This window comes from Anas platyrhynchos, chromosome Z, assembly GCF_047663525.1.
Source record: "Anas platyrhynchos isolate ZD024472 breed Pekin duck chromosome Z, IASCAAS_PekinDuck_T2T, whole genome shotgun sequence".
Lineage (NCBI taxonomy): Eukaryota > Metazoa > Chordata > Aves > Anseriformes > Anatidae > Anas > Anas platyrhynchos.
Genome location: NC_092621.1, coordinates 14,016,365 through 14,032,979, shown reverse-complemented (window position 1 = coordinate 14,032,979; position 16,615 = coordinate 14,016,365). Strand labels below are relative to the sequence as shown.

The following is a 16,615-nucleotide window of genomic DNA, read 5'->3' as shown; positions in this document are numbered from 1 at the left end:
GTGGTCAACATGCTCCTGCAGTTTACAAAACTGCGAGTCGGTCATTTTCTGCTAACTGCTGCCTGTTCTTGATGTTCTTGCTGTTCTCCTTTCAGTTTCATTGTATGTAGCTGGTGGCTTTGTTTTTAACCCCGTCTATTTTGCCCCATACACAATAAAGCCATTGTGATTCTCCCATATCGTGGCCTTAGGATGCTGAGATGAAGAGCAAATATTAAAGGAAAATACTAATAGTTAATAGTGGTTTAGCTGGTGCTCGTCAGGAGGTTGTCCCCATGTCGACTTTTCAGGCCACTCCCCTAAGTGTACGCACTAGCACACTGGAAGCTTTTAGACTGCAGACTGCTCTCTTGTGGATGTTAAAGTGTAGTTATTCTTAAATGCAAACAAATGTGTTTAAACCATATTTTCTTTCTAGTTGACACCTATGTAGGGGTGGATACTCTGCAAGACTGCATATACATTAAAGCCACAGAAGTTAAAATCCATAGAACTTTCTTCTTAACATGTACTAAAGATCTCAAGGATAATCCTGAATTCTAACAGGGCCATCATCTCTTTGGGGGTACTTTTAGGATCATTTATAGAGCATAATTGTAAGCACAGAACTTTATGTGAAAGACTTGTTTATCTTAATAAACATTTATTCATATGAGTAGTTCTACTGGAACTATGTGGGGCTGCCCACTGGAATCAAACACAAATCTGTTCTGTGAAGAAATGAGCCTGTTGGTTTTAGTCTTCATATTTCTGTGTTTCTGTCACTCCTTCAGCTACTTTATTGCTATGCTGTTACCTTTTCTTTTCAAAGCCAGTTTAAATTAATAGTTGGGAAGTTGGGAATAGGAGTAATGTCTCTTTTTCTCGAGTATTTAAATGTTAATCAAACAAGTTATACAACTATCGTTGTAGTTATATTATTTTTTACCTGAACATTTAGGAAAGAACTCAATTTTTCCACATCTGTGACTTCTTTTGCTGCTTCTTCTCTACAGTTAACAGGACCCATCCAAGTCCTTCATCAGGCACGAGCTCGTGTTGACAGCAAGGGAGGGAAGAATGAGCTGACTGTCAAACAGGGGGATCAAATTGAAATCATTCGCCTCACAGACAACCCAGAAGGAAAGTGGCTGGGCAGGATAAAAGGATGTTGTAAGTTCTGCTCCTTCACTGTGTTTCTGAATGTTTTCACTATTATACAGTGAACATGTGTGTGCATGCAGTGTTACAGCAGAGTAGCCTTAACAAGACTTAGTCACTGGCCACCAAAGCAAATAATTACCACAACTAATCCAGCTGTCCGTAGCTGGCATGCAGGGCTCAGTTCATAGTTATTGTACAACATTATGTAACATCAACAGGCACTTGAATAAGTTAAGAAAAATGAGAGGTAATTCCATGTTATCTTTTAAATTAACATCGGAATTTGGCCCTGTGGATATAATGAGGTTGGCTTTTTCATAGCATTCTATTATAAATAAAATGGATGTGCCTAAACTAAGGTCTTGTTTTAAGTGTTTTGGGGTTTATCACTGATTTTTAGACTTTTATTGTCTGAAATCTAAAATCTTTCTCTACTTTTATAAATGACCCCTATGGCAGTGAATCCATGCTGATGATCTATCTCCTAGTTTATAGCAAAGATATTAAAAGACTGATACATAAAATCAACAAAAGTCACTAAAATCAGTAAAAGTTATTAAAAGCAGTAGCTAAAATTTTGAGGAAAACAAAATGACAAGTTCAGTAAGAGTTCATACATGCATAACTGGACAATACCAGCTGAGCACTTTCTTCAATGTCTTCTAACATCCAGTGCTATAAATATCTTCCATATGGGGAGAGGATGAGAGAGCAGGGACTGCCTAGCTGCTCTGCTGCAAAAGTTCCTCCTGAGCCAGTACACTCAGGAGTATAACCAGTTCTCTTTGGTGACGTTCCAGGGACATGGGGACAGTTTGTCTACCAACTCAAAGTACAATCCATGCAAAAAAAAAAATGTCTCTCCCTCCTCATGGCCTGTCAGAATCTTTGTCCTGCCCTGCTCCTTGCAGCCTGCACAGGAAATTCTTCATCTGTAGCAGAGAAGTAAATAAAGATGAAGTTAACTTGACACCAGCTAAAGAGGGTTTGGGTAGAGATCTGAGACATCTGAGATTTGTACATATGTGGGCAGATAGAGACTCAAGCTGAGGCTGCTTCGTATGACACTTTTTTTTTTTTTAATGTTTTCAAATAAAGTCCAATACAATTCAATCACACTGATTCTGAACCTTCAGTTAAACTATTTCCTTTACTTCAGGCTTTAAAACTCTCTTTGCTTAATTGCATGATTTCATCCATTTAGATGGTTACATTAAAACAACCGTGGTGGAGATTGATTATGATTCTTTGAAAACAAAGCAAAAAGCTGCTGTGAAACAACCAGAGAATGACCAAGAAGTATATGATGATGTTGGAGAACAGGACAGTATTAGCAGGTATGTAAAAGGAACACATTAAAGGGAACCAATGAATCACCCCATTCAGGCCTGGAAAGGAGAAGTTTTACAACAACAAAGTAGACTGTTGTGGCAAAAAAAAAAAAAAAAAAAAAAAAAAAGTCGTTAATACGAGAAACATGTAACTGAGCTAAGAACATATTCTGGAGTCTAGCATCTATAAGCACTCATCCTCAGGAAGAATCCATGCTATCCATACTACAGCATCACAACCCAAAGGAGAACAAAACACAAAACGTGCAGGACTCACAAATCACCTACAGGAAGTGCAAGTTTCTCTCCTCCCTCTCTTTCCTTTGTTTGTCTCTCAAAGTCACATATTGCATTTTATAATGTGTAAGAATAAAAGACTCTAGAAGCACTCACTGTGCTGGGAGACCCTTTCTCACCCTCACTGGTCTCAAACTATGAGCCTTACTACCTCTGTCCGTCTGAAGATAAGGGATTTCCAGAAGAGTTACTGGAATGGTGCTTAGGAAGAGACTGTGGCTTATGTGGTTAGTCTTCTCTATAAAAACAAACAAACAAAAACTATCAACCCCCCTGAGATGGGTATGAGATATACTTTTGAATTCATCAGAGTCATCATGGGTTGGGTTGGACGGGACACTTAAGGATCTCTTGTTCCAGCCTCTCTGCCATGGACAGGGACATCTTCCACAAGATCAAGTTCCTCTACAGAGCACCCTCCCATGCATTTGTGATGCAGTGCTACATCGCAGCCTCTCTACTTCAATGTGCCATATTTTTAATGTCAAAGGGATCTGCAGCTAGGAAAATACCATCTGCAGCACATATCAAATTTACTGGCAAGGGAATATATGTGTGATCTTGTGACAGGAGCTGAGGCTACCACATGACCCAACAAGAAGGTAGTGCCTTTGTTACCTGGCCTCACATAAAAGTCTGCCTCTGTCACATGATGCAAAAAAACAGCACTCATTCCCCATCACATGTCCTGATGTGCAGACTCATATGCTAGTATTCAAACAAGAGATTTGCATAAAGGTATAGAGGATTTCGATGTTATGTTGCAACTCCCAGTCATTACATCTGGCTTTAGTGCTTCCCAGAACCTTAGCTCAGAGATATGGCTGGAACACAGGGACCACAGCTGTCTTGTTGTTGTTGGGTGCAGATGATCCTCAGCTGCTAGGACATCCCTGTGAGTTCTAGAAACAGCACTTAGGAAGATCTGCATTTGGGGTGACATTCTTTAGGTAACAAGTATGTTCATACATCTGATATTTTTGTAGGTTGCTGATTAACATTTTCCCTCACCATGCAATGGTCTCAAGCTGTGGTAATGATAGCCAGAAGAGTTACTTCAGTTATTCTAGGTTTTAGATAATCTAAGCATTAGGCATTCATTGCAGAAATATCTCTGGCCAATCCATTTCACTATGGCAAGCATTACAGTTAACAACCTCAGAGCAAGGAATGTAGGAATATCCCTTGAATTCAAAAGCAAACAAGAATACTTACACTGGTTCTTATAACACAACAGGTCAAGGAACTTGGATGGATGAATAAATGTCTCAGATTCATTAAATCCTTTAAGTTGTATTTTGACATTTTTATCTTCTCTAGAGATTAATAGCATTCTGTTCAGTTCATGAGCATAAATTGTTAGAAGGTCTGAAATGCATCAAGATGTTTTGAAACCACTGTAAGAATGCCATACTATAAAAAGCCTCTTGACCAAACAGTGCTATCTCATTATTAGTGCTATTGTTACTATTACAAATTTAATAAATGACTAGGTCTGCTGTATTTCAGGAGTTGTTGGCACTAGAGTTTAACAAGCATCTTGCTTTGATGTATAGGTTTAAGAGTCTTTGACCCGGAAATACTCCTAGTTCCTATGACCCTAAGAGGTTATTTACAGTTACTGTTAGAACATCAGGCTAATATGGAATCCTTGAAATGTTAGAAATGTGTAGTCAGGGGTTTAAAGTACCACCTGGTAAAAGACAGTTGAACAATAAGTTCATTTGCTTACCATTTCATCTCACAAAAATTGCCTCATAAATTATGAATCTAAAGGGAGTGGATGCAAGTATTTATTCATATGTCAGGTTATTTTTTAATTTCATCAAGTTCAATTACATGACCTCCTGAGATCCCTTCCAACCTGAATTTTCCTATGGTCGTAAGTTATCTTTCATGTTTAGTTTAGCAATATCTATATAAAAAATTAAAATACTTTCTAAATACAGTTAATCATTAATAGTTTTAGACATCGGTTTGCATCTTCCTGAAATCAAGATAAAATATCACAAATTCCCAGTAGTGCCAATTATCAACAATTAGGGCAAAATATTCTGCTCATACAAAAATATGCACATCTACTAGCTTCAACTACGTGTTGATTTATGCAAATTTCCTTCAGACCTTCACTTCAAATACACTGTGTCACTTCTGCTTTTGCATTAACTATAGAGAATATTGATAATTCCCCCTTTTGAATTATTGTGGATAGTATTTTAAAATATTTTTCTTCTGTTTTGTAATGAACTATTTCCAAGGATAACAACAGGGTACTTTTCCTGAATTCCTTTACATGACTCTGCTAAAAATTAATCCCTCCTCATCTCAGAGATAATTCACTCACTAATTTGATGACACATTTTCTTTAGCATTAGTGAGAGTGCAACTACTATATGACTGTAAGAAATCCACGTGTGTGGTGAAGGCAGAGTGAAAAAAAAAATAGAACTGGCACATTTAGTTGTTGCCAACAGAGAACATACAAGCCTGTGCCTGAGCTTTCAGCATAGAATTAGTAGTGCTCTGCTGGCAATATAGACAAGGAGTGCCAAAGACAAAGTGTTTAGAACTAAGACACACAAAAGCATTTTGTTGTTGTTGTTGTTGTTTGTTTTTCAAAAAATGACTGTTTTTCTCTATCTCTTCTGTTTGTTTTTCCAGTCAGAGTGGTGGTCGAAATGGAGCTGGAAGTAAGTTTTACATGCACTTTTGTGGGTCTTTGTTTCTGTGTACCACTTACCTTCAAATCCAGACTTCTGCAGCTTCCAAATAATGCAGTAATTATCCAGAAGCATGTTAAACATTAGCTAACAGACAACAAACAAGGAATTATGGTGGCCAGCTACGCTTTCTTTTTACCTATATGATCCACTTGGGATGAAAAGGTTTTGTCTTCTCATACTGTTTATTGGAAGCATGCCAGATTACAGATCATTAAGATTTATTTATTTATTTATTTATTTATTTATTTATTGGTGAGAATTTAAATGATTTCACAAAACATCAGATGTATAACTGGCAAAATACTAACATGATCAAGAATTTTTATGCAGAAGTGCAGTTCTGAAATAGCCAATGATATTACCAATTAAAGTTACATTTTGCTGGCAAGGTTAAAGGGAACTTAAGTTCCATAAATACTCTAAGGTCCTAACCAGTATGTCTACAGCACTTCCACTCTGTCAAAAACAGACATTCAAACTGGTTTCCTCTTTGGTAGCACATGTATTTATGTAGCATTCTCTGTTGATCACAAGAGAACAGCTCATCTTCTCAGCTTAGAGTTTAGATACTAGTCATGGGAGAAGCATCCCCTGGCAGTCCTGAATGAAGCTGTTGCCAGCTAAGAACGGATTTCAGTCAGTACTCTGACCAGTGGCTGGAATTGGACATGGAAACTGAGATAGCCCTTCACTGAAGGAGGTGGGGCTCAGAGGTCAGAACTGCCACCAAAACGGGGAGCTTACATTTCATTTGCTTCTGACATCTGTGGTGTCATTTGCTGGAAGTGTTGGTCTGACACCTTCAGTCATGGTTAGTCTCAAACAAAAATGAAAAAGTCATCATAACAAATGGGCCCAAAACAGCTACTTAGAATTTCATCAAATAAATGCGTTTTTTTCAGTATTCATTCTCTTATTATTGGCAGTGTCACATTTAAATTCTGTGGATGATGTGTCCAACTTGATTAAGGCTAAACTGCTGTTTTAATAAATAGTCTCTGCAGGTCTACAGAAAGACCCCATTTACTACACATTTACACACACATTGCAAACATATCTGACACGCTGAGGCCAGTAATTAATATGCTATTCAGGAACATTAATAGAAATGCATTAATTCACTGTTTGATCTATTAAAGAGATGTTCCCACCTCCTCCTTCTGATCAAGAAATTTATGATGGCGTTGATGATACCGATACTGTTACTAGGTATGTTTTCATATCATTTAAATCATTTGTGTCTTTAGCTATGTGTTATCATTTTGGTTTTTATTATTGTCAAATTTGACATAATAAGTGTTGAGTCAAGTATTGGGATGATCAGCAAGTGGATATACATCAGGATGGATATATGAATTTAAACAAATTTTAAAAAAAAGTTACTTTGTCTTTTGGAAAAGTGTCATTTCATAATTAACTATGTTAAGTCAGGGAAAAAAAAAAAAAAAAAAAAAAAAAGCTTCAGTCATGTAAATCCCCAATAGAAAAATAGAATTCCTCTGAAATGAAAACAACAAAATAATAAAGAAATGCTAGCTTGTTGAGTAACAACACAAAAACACAAATCTGGTAGATAAATATTTATAACTATTTATACATCTCAATATCTATGAAAAATCTAAAATGCACACTTGTAGTTTAGCATTTTAGCAAGTAAGTGTCCTCACTTTGTGATATATACATCATTATCATTAATGAGAATTATGTGCATCAATCAACATATTAAATTGGAGCATTTAAAGAGAATGTTACCTTTTACATTGTGATAATTGCATGCATACTCCAAAGGTCTGTATCACAGGATGAAGATAAGAATGATACCTGGTCCTGGGGAATCTTGAAGAAGCTAAAGGTCAAAGATAACAAAAAGAAAAGTGTACGAGAAAAAGCAACCAAAGTCAATGGGGCAGAAGATAATGGAGACTTGTAAGAGTCTGCTAGGAAATCACAGTGCACATTAACTAATTCTAATAAAGCATTGATTACATGCTACTAACATGTTCTCACAGCAGCCTAATGAATCATGGTCAAATTGCAAATCAGGATGATACTTTTCTGAAAAAAAAAAAAAAAAATCTTACATTGATCACTTTTCCTTTCAACTTCATAACATGATTACTATGTTTACAAGCTGTATTTGTTGCATGAGCTGCATGAGCCTAATAACACTAAAATATAACACTTTATTGTTGTTTTTGTTGAAAAACACCCAAATAATGCATCATCTTTTTTCCACTCTGGTGATGGAAGTTTGTTGTATAGTTATAATGAATGTTGCTCACCAGTACAACCAAGAAAAATGGGTAAATCTAACACTATTAATCCAAAATTTTGGAATAATAAGCAACAGAGAAAAATGCAAAGACTATCCCCAACTTGCCTAGAGGTTAGATCAGGAAATTACACCTTTACTACCATCTTTCCTTATTCATTTCTGAACTAGTTTATTTTGATCCACTGGTAAAAATACATTTAGTCTGTGAACTATTATTGCAAGTGTCAGCAGAGCTTCAAAATGTCTGTAGATTACTTGGAGCCCTTGTAAGTTTTTCAAAGGATGTAAATGATGTGAAAGCCTATTAATGTGATATAAATACTTAATGAGCATCTCTCTTTTTTGATTTACTTTTTATTTTTTATTTTTACCCAACCAGGTCTCTTTCCACAAAGCAGTTTGGAAAAGGTAATTAATAGTCTATGGTTTTGTCTCCATATTGATTCACGATCCTTTTTTCTGCATACATTGCTCTGTATCGTGTTAGTCACAAAAATATGTCTAAGGAAGGAAACAGGATTTCCCATTGCTTATGCAGTTCCAGCAAACAATTTTCATATATTGTGTCTGATTTGGCTACAGACAAGGAGTTCCCAATATAGTGCAAACTTCCTAGAAAACAATTTAATGTATTTTTAAAGTCATAATGTTTCTATTTAAGACTTCCACTTGTTCATTTTATTTGGCATTAAGTATGAATAGATAAACTTGGAAATAAACACTTAATGAGAGACTTCAAGAGAATAATGAGATGCTTGCTGTTATTTTTATCACTTGCAGTGTCATTGTAAGATAACATATACTCATAAATATTGTCTCAGCCACAGAATAAAAAGCAAATTCTTACAAGTTTTGTGGCTGCTGCCTAAAATGAGGTCTAAACCTTGTATCTCCTACTGTGACTTTTTCTAGCCATGGATTTGATGGACTAAATAATTGGTTCCTTTCTACAAATACACTGGATATGATTCAAAGTATATTCTTGCAGTAAGTATTCTTTCCACTGCTTTGTCACTGCAAGGTGATCTAAAATCTAATATATGTGTGATTCGTATCCAATTCTAGGCAATGTTACACTGACCAAAGTGCTATGGAAGTTCATGAGTCTATATTAAAATCAAATCCTAAAAATATATTTTGATGCAACACAGTAGGAAATAGACTAATTAAAATGAGGATTAAAATTTATTGCATTAGCCAACATGTGCAAAAACTTGCTTCATCTTAAGAAGATTAAACTATCAGTGAATACCTATTATTATTAATAAAGAGTCTTATTATGAAAAGGTTTGCTGGGATATGTTTTGCAAAGTAGATTGTTACTACAGTTACTACAGAAAGTAAAAAAACTACAAAACTTGCTGTGTTTTTTTTTGTCAACTTATATATACTATTGCAGACTACAACATAATGTATTCACTACTAATGTATTCGAATTCAGAGATAACATAGTGATTTTGAATCCTTTTATATATTATTGTTTCAGATTGTGGAGACAGTGATGTTTACGATGATGTAGATTCCTCGGACTTCCCTCCACCACCTGACTTCAGGCAAGTGAAACCAAGAATTACTTAATTACAATTAGAAATCTTTAGTACACTGTGGCACATTTTCAAAGTGTTTACTAGAGGCAAATAGTATCCTTTATTTGGTGGTGTCAGGTTTCGCAGTTCTCATAACCTTGCTTTTGACAATGGCTTTTACTACAGATTGTTATAAAAATGGTATTAGACTGCAGAATAAGTAAGCGTGTTTTGTATTTCAACAAATTTAGCCCTTGAGGGACCAGAGATGTAAATAAATGAGTGACCTAAAGACCATTCATAGTAGATTCTTTGCATGCAGTCCTCTTTCTATCAAAATCTAGAGATTCTATTGTACTTGGAGATATGTATTGTACTTGATTCAGCTGCTGCAATATTTTGTGAGGAAAGGAGATAGAGCCCTACACTACCAGTATGAAACACATCTGGAGGTGTAAAGTTCAGCTTGGAAAATTTTATCTCTGTACCAGGAAGTCACAACCATCTCTGGAACACAGATGTGTTATGAGCACAGATGCATCTGAGGAGCTGACTGCAACATGTCACATTCTGCTGCCACTGACTTGACTCAGGTGGAGTTAAAAAGCAGATTGCAATACAAAAATCTAATCTAGAGGCATTAAAACAGAGAGATCTTTCTGAGCTCTATATCCAAAGGAAACAGCATGGCCCACCTTAAAGTTAAATTATTTGCATGGACCCATGCATTCACACTCAGTGAAACTATCATCCACAACTCTGCAGAGAACTGGAAGGATTAGAACTCAAGATCAGACTTTAAATTCCGAGATACAGAATCGGGAAGGGCAGTTAGGACATGAGACCTTTTCTTGTTCATTGGCACAAATCAACAGTATCGGGGATGTGAAAAAAAGAACAGAACTTTAAATAGAGCATGTAATGCAGATTCCCTGGAGTAGCAAGTTCTTCTTATGGGCACTAAAGACTAGGACATCTATTGTATGAAAGGCTAAGGTGTTCCAGCTGCCTCCAGTGTGGGACGTGTTATTCAGCCTATTGCCCAAAGATACCTAGACCTCACAGAAATTGTCCTTTGCCTAAACATTCTAAAGTGATTGATATTGTTTATCTAAACTATTTTTGGTAGATGTTAAGTTCTCATTGCTTTATTGGCTAGATACTTCGAAAAATTTTCCATATTCACTGGTGTAATAGATACATTAACGTCTGAATTAAAAAAAAAAAAAAAGTCAGAAAGACAACCCCAGTTTTTCATTTGTTTGCAAACAAGCCTATGTTGTATTATCCGTGTCAGTTTTGTAGAGTGAAGAAAACATACTTATGACATGTGAAAGGAAATATGTTTAACTAAAATTACCACTATGATTGTCAATACCTCAAATGTGTTACTAATTTTGTTTTATTTGTAATGTCATGTTTTAGTTCACCAAAACCAGTAAACCTTGGAAAAGGTAAATCAGATGAAAAAGATCCACAAAAACTTAAAAAGATGGAAAGAGAAGAGAAGGAGTTCAGAAAAAAGTTCAAAGTAAGTTTTGTTCACATAAAACATAGACTAAAATATCCATATGGTATCCTCAAATTTGTAAATAATCCATTATTTTGCCTTTGACAAGTGAATCATTACTACTTGTAAAAATAGTTATTGACCCCTAGTAAGTACAAATGGCAAGCCTGGGCATGTATTAGATAGTATAAACAATTATTTGCCTAGCTTTCAAAAAATCTAGTAATAAATGGGAATATATTGTTATAAAAATGCATGATCATAAGATTTACTGTATTGTGTTGTTGTTGTAGTTGTTGTAGTTTTAATCTGGCATCTCTTTCTTTTTTTTTTTTTTTCCAGTTTGAAGGTGAAATCAAAGTTCTTTATTCCACCACCACAGTCCAGGATTTGCCCCAAAGAAAGTGGGGATCTAAAGACTTACAAGTTAAGCCAGGGGAGTCTCTTGAAATTATACAAAATACAGATGATACCAAGGTGCTGTGCAGGAATGAAGAAGGAAAATGTAAGTCGTATTAAAAAGCTGTGGTACAGAATGCATATGTAAAGTATAAATTGAAATTTAATTTGAGTAAATTGTCAAAGAATACATGACTCAGGACACACACACACACACACACACACACAAAAAAAAAAAAAAAAAAAAAAAAGCACTCTTTCCTGTCATACTAAAATCTAATGTTTTTCTGTCTCCTTGCCTGATCTGATGGTTGACAGGAGATATATTCGTGTTACTGTTGTTACTACTTACAGTAGCTCCTTTAGTATGTTAAGAGTGTCAGACCTTAAAAAACTTAAAACTCCAATAGTCAAGACATACCAAACGTGAGAGAGATCACAACTTATTTATGTAAACCTTGCTTTGCGTTAGCTAAGGAGATGTTTTTGTTGATTCTCCATTTGCCAAACATAGTATAGCTGTGATACCCCACAAAATCTAGTAAAACAGCAAAATCTTTGCTACACCTCTTGAAAGTTCTTGCCCATAGATTGCAGCCAAGGGAAAATCAATGACGATATTCTTCCTTTGGGCTGCCGGAGCTGGAGTTTAATCTTTTCAACAGGCTGGGGGAAAAAGTGCTTAAGAGTCTTCCCCCTGCTAGCTGATCCAAGGCATATGTCCTTGTTGGCATCCCTGCCTGTTTTGGGAGCTGCACAAGGCCTTTCAGTGTTTCTTGAAACCCTTGGACAGGGTATGCATTGGCAGAAGTTTTTGCATTCTTTGGAGAAGTCTGGAGCATCTACTGTTGGTTTCGATTTCTTAGTATGCTTCTGTTTCAATGCTTTTCAAACCTCCTCATAAAAATTCACTGTGTTATAATAGACTGTGTCCAAAGCGGCAACATCCTTCCACTCACCTTTGCTTTTAACCACTGGCTTATGTAGAAGGCCGTCCAAAACCATACACCTCTGACAAGGATTCAGATAATTTCTTTCTATTTCTTTCCCCTCTGTAGTCATCTGTTACAATCTGGAGCATAGCCTTCTTCCTGGCAAGCCTGCAGGGTGAGGAGAATTTCTTGCATAAGAACACAAGTTTTTCAAAATATGTATTGCCTTACAGCAGCCACTTTGCAAAGTGAGGCCGTCGATGTCACATTTTTTGAATCAAGCTAATAGCAAAGCAGAAAGTAGCTCATGTTGTCTGTTTTCCTCACATAGTCTTCAAAGCTTTTCAACCAGTAACAGAAGCCACTGCTTATCTATGCATAAAAGAGCAAAACAAATAAAAATATACTCCCTGAAAACCCCTGAATATATTTCTGTCAATTTTCACATTAATTAGCAACCTGGAGTCCTATTTCCTTTAAGTACATGACAGTTGTGGTTATTTTTCTAGTTGGAGTATCCTCATATCTTAATTTTACCTTTTGATGGCCAGATAGATATAAAATTAATATTTAGTTGTTGTTTTTTCTGTTTGTTTGTTTGTTTTGTTTTGTTTTGTTTTGTTTTGTTACTTTCTTGAACATTAATTTTTCCATTTGAACTTTAACATACAGAGCACTTCCATGGTTTCATGCCTCTACCACCAGTTAAACAAAATTAGGAATTATACTATAAGGTCTTCCCACCTTATTAAGCAAGGACTGATGTGCTTAGGAACATATTTTGTTATCACTTAATTTTATTTACCCTAAAAGTCTTCCTTATTCTTGCCTTTGTCTGAGCCACATACCTTTTGAAATACAGAAAATCCTTCAATTCAATTCCATAGGTTTTTGGGAAAAAAAAACAAACAAACAAACAAAAAGTTTGTAAGAAGGAAGAAATAATTCCTTTAAGTAAAACACTAAGACCTGGAGATAGACTGATTTGCAGGATAACCCCCAGGCGTACTAGCAGAAAACTCAGTAGTCTACAGTGGTTCTTCTGAATACATGAAGCAGCAGCAGCTCCAAGAATGCAAGAATGCAAAGGATGTTTACAAGCTAATAAATTTATACTAAACGTAATTAATATGGCAGTGTACAGGTTACTAAAAATGTGTAATTTTACTGTGGCCATTTAAGCCTCCTAGGAAATAAAATAGGGAAACTTTTGCAATAATTTCAAATCCAACATAAAATGACATTCCTACTTTAAAACTTTTCCTATCTTTGTACAAACATCCCAATGTTTAGCTACAAATATGTAATTGCTGTCACAGTTTTCTCTTTGGTTGGTATGTTATACCATTTGACAAATATTTCAGTTGATGTGTTTTTCCAAATACAACAAGCACTTTTTTCAAGGGCTTAAATATGTTGGAGAAGAATATGTGTAGTTTTCTCTGATTTCAATAGCAATGCAACAGAGAAATTGATAAATTCACTACTGAATAGCTTTTCTAAGGTAATTTCATATTTTAATACAAATATTCTTTATCAATTTGGATACAATTAAACATATTAAACAATTACAGTTAGTAATAAGTCATTGGTGTGTATATCTTGGAAAACATTTTTGTCCCTGTAGGAAATATAAGGCACCATGTTATATTAAACAGGTAAGTAAGAACAATTAGACATAGCAAAATTCTGCATGAGCACGTATCCAGCATACATTGTTATACATCTGTATATCTTCCTATCTGAAACATTTTAAAGATAAAAACTAAATTTCACTAGTGCTAGAAAGAGAAGAAATATCATGAATACTTAAATTTAACTTACCACATATAACACATACATTTCTATTTTACAGATGGGTATGTTCTGAGAAGCAATTTAGTTGAGAAGTAAGTATAAAGTTATCGTTTTGAAAAAAACTGTTTTAATTATATACTTTGTTCTAAACTGTTGTTAAATAAATAGGAAATTTAATTATTTCAGTATGTCATTTTAGTCCTTTAAAATTATATATTTTTATGAAGTTTATATTTCTCAATCTTTATATTTTATATTTCTCATCTTTAAAAAGATCAGTCTTTCATTTTTAATGTAAATGCCTCTATGATTATTTTTTTTTAGAATAGCTGCTTTAAAACACAATTTTTAAAAATCTTTTAATAAAGCATGGATTTCACATTAAAAAGAAACATATCCAGTTTTACCCTTCACTGAAGCTCCTTTGGCCTCAGTGTCTTTCTCAACACTGTTTTATTACCTAAATAGCAAATGAATACTTGATAGCATGTCTGCACCATACTGCTACAGCTTTTCATAGCTGCATGTGTATAGTAATATCTGATGTCTACATTTTTAAATACATTATTTTTTTCTTTTTCTAACTTACAGTGATGGAGAGATTTATGATGATATCGGTGATGGTATGTCGAACATTTCAAACGATACAGGAACTATATTAAATTACAACAAATAATTTTATCTTCACTCAAAGCACTGCACGATACTAATATGTTTGGCATTCTATTTCCATTTCAGATTGCATCTATGATAATGACTAATGCAGAATTCTGTGACAGTAAGCGCTTCACTGAAGACCAAAATCAATTTTGGACTTCCTAATTGTCATGCAAGAAGCCATTAAAGCTGATTCCAAGTTAATCAGTTACACTCTTCAAAATGTACATTACTTGTTAATCTTTTTGTAGAATTTCAGGGGTTTGTCCTCAGTTGCTTTGTAAGATATATATATAGTGCCATTTATCAGAGCAATTAAACTATGGGGAATATGAACTAGAATTAAAGTTATCATCTTCCACTTCGTTTCTACTCTGGTGACAATCCATACAAAAACAATTCTTCTTCAATTAGCTACACCCAAAGAGGCCAGTTCAGGTCTGTGAAGGATATAGAGGACAACAAATCCTGGGAACAGGTTTCACTGCAGCTCTGTTCTAGTAAACAGCAGAGACTGTCACTCTGGGGATGACAGCATCCTGAAAAGGAATGCTTCTTTTGGGGATAACATCCTGTTATGAAAACAGGAAATCAAAAGTGGGCATCAGTTTTCTGACCTGCCCTTCCAACTGTAATAGCATTTGCTACACTGACATGTACAGCCATGTGCCTCCATTGCTGAAGTTTATTTTTCTGTGTTGCACTAGTGATAGATTACAGTTTCTTAAATTTCTCTTTATTTTGTAAGTACTTTTTGACTAATATTAATAGTAAAACATTAACTACTTATGTTACATACAGAACTCTGAGATATAAACCATAGAAGAGCCTGTTTTATAGTGTAGTGTTGCTCAGAATAACTTTGTAATGTTTAGGTTAAGATTTAATTTTTGTTTAGTTTAGGTATGTTGTTGTCACTATAGTAATGTAGGCATTAAAATGGACTTACATGGAAATAATGGAAGTAATTTCTAGATTAAAAATATATGTATTTATCACACCATTTTGATGCTATCTTTTTCTTCTAACTAGTTTCTAGCCTGAGTTTTCTGCCAGTGTCTGACAGTAGCAGTGTGTGTACCTGTGGGAGGTGCAACCAGGTACGATCGTAGAATCATCTGGTCCAACCACTCCCCACCACTAATATCACCCACTAAACCATGTCCCTAAGCACCATGTCCAACCTTTCCTTAAACAACCCCAGAGATGGTGACTCCACCACTTCCCTGGACAACCCGTTCCAGTGCCTGACTGCTCTTTCTGAGAAGAAATGTCTCCTCATTTCCAACCTGAACCTCCCCTGGTTCAGCTTGAGGCCATTCCCTCTAGTCCTATCACTAGTTATCTGTGAGAAGAGGCTGGCAATAAGGTTTCCTCTGAGCCTCCTCTTCTCCAAGCTAAACAACCCCAGGTCCCTCAGCCACTCCTCACAGGACCTGTGTTCCAGGCCCTTCACCAGCTTTGTAGCCCTTCTCTGGACGTATTCCATGGCCTTGATGGCTTTCTTCTAATGAGGGGCCCAAAACTGAACACAGTACTTGAGGTGCGGCCTCACCAGAGCTGAGTACAGGGGGACGATCACCTCCCTGGTCCTGCTGGCTGCACTATTCCTTACCCTTCTTGGCCACCTGGGCACACTGCCAGCTCATGCTAAGGTGATCATCAACCAACACTCTCAGATCCTTTTCCTCTGCACAGCTTTCCAGCCACTCTGCCCCAAGCCTGTAACATTGCATGGGGTTGTTGTGGCCAAAGTGCAGGACCCGGCACTTAGCCATGTGAGCCTCATCCCACTGGCCTCTGCCCATCAACCCAACCTGTCCAGGTCCCTCTGCAAGGCCTTCCTACCCTCCGGCAGATTGACACTTCTCCCCAACTTGGTGTCCTCTGCAGACTTGCTGAAGGTGCACTCAATTCCCTCACCCAAATCATCTACAAAGATATTAAAGACAATGGGCCCCACAACTGACAACTGACCCCCGGGGAACACCACCAGTGACCGGTTGCCAGCTGGATTTCACTCTG

At 36.1% G+C, this 16,615-nt stretch overlaps 1 protein-coding gene across 3 annotated transcripts in view; it reads left to right on the top strand.

The window, feature by feature from the left end:
• FYB1 (FYN binding protein 1) overlaps positions 1-15,593 on the top strand; it is a 67,392-nt gene extending 51,799 nt beyond the window's left edge. For 2 of the 3 annotated variants that reach the window (XM_072030680.1, XM_072030681.1), the window contains exons 8-19: positions 996-1,152; positions 2,348-2,480; positions 5,433-5,461; positions 6,634-6,703; positions 7,283-7,420; positions 8,149-8,177; positions 9,256-9,322; positions 10,721-10,826; positions 11,148-11,310; positions 13,992-14,025; positions 14,525-14,556; positions 14,672-15,593. In XM_072030680.1, the coding sequence (XP_071886781.1) occupies positions 996-1,152; positions 2,348-2,480; positions 5,433-5,461; positions 6,634-6,703; positions 7,283-7,420; positions 8,149-8,177; positions 9,256-9,322; positions 10,721-10,826; positions 11,148-11,310; positions 13,992-14,025; positions 14,525-14,556; positions 14,672-14,694 (981 nt within the window). In that variant the 3' untranslated portion in view covers positions 14,695-15,593. The remainder of the gene's footprint in view (positions 1-995; positions 1,153-2,347; positions 2,481-5,432; positions 5,462-6,633; positions 6,704-7,282; positions 7,421-8,148; positions 8,178-9,255; positions 9,323-10,720; positions 10,827-11,147; positions 11,311-13,991; positions 14,026-14,524; positions 14,557-14,671) is intronic. The other variant, XM_072030682.1, reaches the window with a different exon arrangement.
• The last annotated feature ends 1,022 nt before the right edge of the window (positions 15,594-16,615 follow it).